Genomic DNA, 6,433 nt, shown 5'->3' on the forward strand with positions numbered 1-6,433 from the left:
TTCTTGTTCCTCAAGATTGCTGTGGCTATCTGAGGTCTTTTGTGGTTCCATATAAATTTTTGGAATATTTGTTCTAGTTCTGTGAAATACACCATTGGTATCTTTTTTTAAAATATATTTTATTGATTTTTTTTACAGAGAGGGAGGGAAAGGGATAGAGAGTTAGAAACATTGATGAGAGAGAAGCATCAATCAGCTGCCTCCTGCACACCTCCTACTGGGGATGTGGCCGCAACCAAGGTACATGCCCTTGACTGGAATCGAACCTGGGACCCTTGTGTCCGCAGGCTGATGCTCTATCCACTGAGCCAAACCGGTTAGGGCAATAAATTATTTTTTTTTAACCTACCTCTATAGATTTTAGGTAGTATGAACATTTTAATGGTGTTAATTCTTCCTATCCATGAACATGCTATATGCTTCCACTTATTTGTATCTTCTTCAACTTCTTTCTTCAGTGTCTTATAATTTTATGATTACAGGTTTTTACATCCTTAGTTAAATTTATTTCAAGGTATTTTATTTCTTTCATGCAATTGTAAATTTTCTTAGTTTTCCTTTCTAATAGTTCATTATTGCTGTGTAAAAATGCAACTGATTTCTGGATATTTATTTTATATTTTGCTACTTTACTGAATTCATTTATCAGTTCTAGTAGTTATTTGGTGGAATCTTTAAGATTCTCTCTATACAGTATCATGTTATTTTCAAATAATGACAGTTTTGCTTCTTCCAATTTGGATGCCTTTTGATTTTTTTTATTGCTATGAATAGGACTTTCAGTACTATGTTGAATAAGCATGGTAAAAGTGGATATCTTTGTCTTGTTCCTAATCTTAAGGGAAACACTTTTAGTTTTTGCCCATTGAGTATGATATTGGCTGTGGGTTTACCACATATGGCCTTTATTATGTTGAGGTATGTTTATTCTATCCCCATTTTGCTGAGAGTTTTTATCATAAGTGGGTGTTGGATTTTATTAAGAGCTTTTTCTGCATCTATTGATATGATCATGTGATTTTTATCCTTTATTTTGTTTATGTGGTATATCACATTTATTGATTTGTGGATATTGTATTAATCTTGCATCTCCATAATAAATCTCACTTGATTATCATGTATGAGCTTTTTAATGTATTGTTGGATCTGGTTTGGTAATATTTTTGAGGATTTTAGCAAGTATGTTCATCAGGGATATTGGTCTATAATTTTTTTTTTTGTAGTGGGTTTATCTGGTTTTGGAATTAGTAAAATGAATTTGGGAATTTTACCTCCTCTTTAATTTTTTGGAATAGTTTGAGTGTTTTCTGCTACCTTGCCTTTCTTCCTCTGCTTCATCCAACCTACTGTTTATTACTACTAGTCTATACTTTATTTCAGATATTGTATTCTTCATATCTGACTGGTTCTTTTTTATGGTTTCTATGTTCTTTTTTATGCTTGCGATCTCTTTGTTGAGTTCTCACTAAGTTTTTTGAACATCCTTATAACCATTTTTTGAATACGATGTCTGGTAAATTACTTGCCTCCAATTCTTGTAGCTCCTTTTCTGGAGATTTCACCTATTCTTTCATTTGGGGTACGTTTCTTTTTCTCCCCATTTTGGCTGCCTCTTTGTGTTCGTTTCTATGTATTATGGAACTGCTATGACTTCCAGTATTGGTAGGGTGTCCTTATATACTAGGTGTCCTGTGGGACTCAGTGGTGCAATCTTCTTGAGCACCTGAACTGGGTGCTCCAGGAAAGTCCCTTATGTGGGTTATGTGGGCTCTTCTGTTCTAGTTAAGTCTTGATTTCTATTGGCCTGTTTGTGCATAGAATTCACCCTCAGGCTGAAATCAGATTTGTTTCTTAAAATCTAGTGTGTGTGTGTGTGTGTGTGTGTGTGTGTGTGTGCGTGCGCCTCTATTTTTTTGCTTCTATCTATCAGTTATCTATTTATTATATAGGATTGTTTTCAGATATTGCAGTAAAAATACAGAAAAATTAGAAACTGGAGTATTAGCTGTAGGGCTTAAGAGGGAAATTAAACTACAGAAGAAAATGTGTGGCTAGAAAAAGCTCTATTAATTAGAAATAGATTGAGACTAATTTCTTTTATGCTTAGACTATCTTACAAAGAGACTATTGAAACTTTAAAATACGGAATTATGTTAGTAACGGGAGGAGAATAGAGGAGAAAAAAGGGAGAAACATGGACATTGTGGGTGTGGCAATGACAATGGAAAACTATTTGGGTTGGGGCAGCCAGGGCTGCCAACAGATAATTAGCAAAGATAACTTCAGAAATGTCAGAACCTCCATCAAAATTATTTCTCAGAGCTGAAGATTTCTTTCTTTTTTTAAAGAAGAATTTCTTGCTTAGATTTTCCTTTTCTCAATACTTAGCAATAAATTGCCTAGTCTATATTAAAAAATACCTAAGAAGGGAACTTGCAAAAGAAAGGAAATCATAACTAAACATCAAATTTATATACTTGCATTACATCACACACAAATACTTTTTTCTTTTAAGACTTCTTTATGTGTGTGTATGTGTATGTATGTGGATATATATATATTTAATGGAATACTATCATGGACACTTAAAGTCTGAAATTGGTGGATCAGATTGGCAACTTGCTTAGGAGCTGAAGCTAAAGATGCTTCTTTTTTTAAAGCCTTTCAAGTGATTAAATGAGGCCCACCCACCGTATCAAGGACAATCTTTACTTAAATTGAAGTGATTGTCAGTGTAAAACCACATCTATAAAATGCTTTCACAGCAATACCTAGATTAGTGTTTGATTGAATAACTGAGCACTAAAGGCTAGCCACCTTGACACATAAAACTATCACATCAGAAAACTTCCCCGGACTTGAAATTCCAATTATTATTACTTGAGGAAACTTTTTCCTTTAAGACTTAATTTTTCAAGGAAAAAAGGAATTACTAAAGAAATGATGCATTTTAAAAATTATATTACAAAAGAGGTTTTTCTCATTTTCTTCTAATTCCTTTGCAAATCTCAGTTAATCATAGCAATATCTCAGGGTGTTTAAGCCACCACAGTCACATTGAGACTGAAGAGCTGAAAAGTGGCTGTGCTGCTTTAAGTGACGCCCGCAGCTCAACTCCCAGGCGGAGTCATTTCCTGCCCTGTGATAAAGCTCACCTGGGCATACTCTGTCACTCATTACCAGGGGGCACCTTCAACTCAGCATGGTAAGTGACTACTGTGCTTGTACATTGTAGACAGTGTTGCTTTGGTGTTGTAGAACATTTTACTCATTAAATTTGGCCCTCTTCCCTTCCAAGAAATTTTTAATAAATTCTTGATATGAGAGAATAAATTTTTAAAGAACCATTGTTTCTCTTAACATCTCTGTTTGAAGCTGATTTGAATAAGCTCTCCTCTATTCAGCTTTAGTTTTGCTGCTTTTAGCAAAAGCATAGTTGATTTTCAGGTGTTTATTGCCTTTAACTGAAATGCTGAAGCAAGAACCTCTCCTTTCTTTAGTTTTTACATTGGTTTTAGACCTGGTGTGCTGATTTTTTTCTGTATAAATCAATTGCTTCACTTCCAAATATGGTTTTAGAGTTTCTGGGGACCTCAGACCCAGGTTACCATTGTTAATCTCATAAATTGACATGTAAAGTGCAAAGACATCTTTGTTCTCTCTTGAGTGTAGTCCTTTGGGGACCACCCTTTAAGATTCACTTTCTTTCTTTTTTTTAAATATATTTTTTATTGATTTCAGAGAGGAAAGGAGAGGGAGAGACAGAAACATCAATGATGAGAGAGAATCGTTGATTGGCTGCCTCCTGCACATCCCTCACTGGGGATGGAGCCCACAACCCAGGCATGTGCCCTTGACCGGAATCGAACCCGGGACCCTTCAGTCCACAGGCCAAGGCTCTATCCACTGAGCTAAACCGGCTAGGGCCACTTTCCCTTTAATCTCTATGTACCAGTCACAGTAATTTTTAGTATCTCAGCATTTTTAATTCTTAAATGGAAGCAACCTTTCAAATTGCTTTTTCATCTTTGACTTTCTCACCCCATGGAACTCTGTCTAACATTTCTAGGACATTCAGATTGTTTTTCTCTTAAAAATGATGCCTTCCTATATGAAGGATACTCATGGTAATGGAAATGGTGTGTCTTGGCTATATTAATTCATATTCTGGTCATGGTATTTACTATAATCTTGCAAGATATTTCCATTGGGGAAATGGGTAAAGCATACAGGAGATCTCTGTATTATTTCTTGCAACCACATATTAACCTGCTGTGACTTACCAATATTGATATTTAGTGGGCATTTTGCAATCTTTTATTATTTTATAGTTTGGTTAGTATTTTAACAGATGGCTTGGGAAGGAGGGGAAGGCCAAGAGAAGAATAAAGTGAAAATAACATTCTGTACCCTGGGACACAGTTATGTTATAGACTCAGCTGCTTCTCAAACCAGTAAAGACAAGATTGGCCCTTGTTGGGCCAAGTATTCCTGCTGAGTTAAAAAAAAAACCAAACTGTATCACTCCTATGTCTGAACCACTTACGTAACAGGCCACACAGCAGCAATTGTTTTTTTATGTTGGTGATTTTTTTTGGATCTAAATATTGTGAGCAAATATCACATGTGCATCCCATGGGGACTGGGTGATCAATAGCTGAGGAAGGATGTTGTGAGAGAAATCTACATGTAAGTGGTTTTCATGATGTAGAAGTGTGAGGCCCCCCCCCCACTTTTACATTTTTACCTAAATATAGGAATTTAGATGAGTCTTGATCTGATTACAGCAGCTATTATACTGAGATAATTTTTAAGTGCAACAGGAGTAGACATACGGGTGTGAAGAGGCTGTTTATGGTAGAATGTGTTGTTTTGATTTTTATGTGCCCAAGAGTTTGGAATATTGGTTGGTACTAACTGAAGAGCTTTCTAAATTGAGTTCACAGCCTTTGTTGGGAGAGACTGATACTTGCATAGAGAAGAAACAAGAGGGAAGTACTCAAGTAGTGAGCTTGAATTTCTCATAAAGCAAAAAAGGGCTGTGTTATGTCTTGTGAGTCAAGGAGACAAAGTGCAAAGTTTGATGTGCTGAGTGAGAACAGAGTGCAAGTCAGATTGCAGGGATGTGACCTCCCGCCCTCTGACGAGAGGTCTTTTTGTAGTTGAACCTCAGATCTTGGGAAAGTATAACCCTGGACAGGGGCAGGGTTGCCTATCAGCTTATCAGGCAAACAACTTGAAGGGCCCCTCTGGTACAAAAGACAGGTTTCTCCCTTATATGACCACTGCTTAGACTTGTCCCATGACTACTGGCAATCAAAACTCAACTATATTAAAATTAGCAATTGCTATCACTTCAGATTTTTAGGATTAAGTTTTTCTTTTCCTCTCTTAGATGAATAGATACTTGTCTGTTTAATTACAAATAAAAAGGCTGTTTGGCTTTTTAAATAATGTGAATGGTGATTTGAAAGTGGGATAGGAGAGTAGAGGCTGATGAAGAAAATTGAAAGTTTAAATAGGAAAAAGAAAATCACTACCCAGATATAACTACAGTTATATTTTGATACATTTTAAAAACACTTTTTCTAACTTATTTTTAAATGTACTTGACATCCTATATCATGTACAATTATACAATTGATATAATCTTTACTTTATCCTATATAATAAAAGCCTAATATGCTAAATGTCTGACTGTTCAACCATTCGACCAGTTGCTATGATGTGCACTGACCACCAGGAGACAGATGCTCTGAGCAGTAGGTTAGCTTGCTGTTGGGGTCCAGCCGATCAGGACTGGGTGAGAGGGGCTGGACACAGTTTCTTTTAATATTTTTTATTGATTTCAGAGAGGAAGGGAAAGGGAGAGAGAGATAGAAACATCAATGATGAGAGAGAATAATTGATTGGCCGCCTCGTGCACACACCAAACTGGGGATCAAACTGCAGTTTCTTCCTGGCTCCGATCGTGCACCTGTGGGGTCTCTCAGCCTGGCCTGCACCCTCTTGCAATCTGGGACCCCTTGGGGGATGTCAGAGAGCTGGTTTTGGCTCAATCCTCTCAGGCCAGGCCGAGGGACCCCACTGGTGCACAAATCCGTGCACCAGGCCTCTAGTATAAAATATAAAGTAAAGATTATATCATTTCCCATGTCATACCTTTTTTGTGTGTAAATATTTAAGGGTTGGATAACATGCCATTGTGTTGATGTATCTTCCTTTAAATGCCCAACAATAGGTAAATGGTTAAGTAGATTGGTTCTTGGTTTTCACTCTTTTATATTTTAATACTGTGAATGCCATTGTGCCTAAATCTTTACATTTTAGATTACTTCTTTCTTTTGTAATTATTTGTTGATACCATTTGTCTATTTATCTAGTAGATATCTCAAGGGTGTTTTAGAAAAATTTATGTATATAAAAATTTATA

General features: G+C 36.2%; 1 protein-coding gene across 1 annotated transcript in view; it reads left to right on the top strand.

Annotated features, from left to right (window-relative positions):
- The first annotated feature begins 3,188 nt into the window (after window positions 1-3,188).
- TUBAL3 (tubulin, alpha-like 3) overlaps window positions 3,189-6,433 on the top strand; it is a 12,222-nt gene continuing 8,977 nt past the window's right edge. The window contains exon 1 of the mRNA XM_014542283.1: window positions 3,189-3,205. Coding sequence (XP_014397769.1) covers window positions 3,203-3,205 — 3 coding nt within the window. The 5' untranslated portion in view covers window positions 3,189-3,202. The remainder of the gene's footprint in view (window positions 3,206-6,433) is intronic.

Source organism: Myotis brandtii, unplaced genomic scaffold (assembly GCF_000412655.1).
Source record: "Myotis brandtii unplaced genomic scaffold, ASM41265v1 scaffold297, whole genome shotgun sequence".
Taxonomy (NCBI): Eukaryota; Metazoa; Chordata; class Mammalia; order Chiroptera; family Vespertilionidae; genus Myotis; species Myotis brandtii.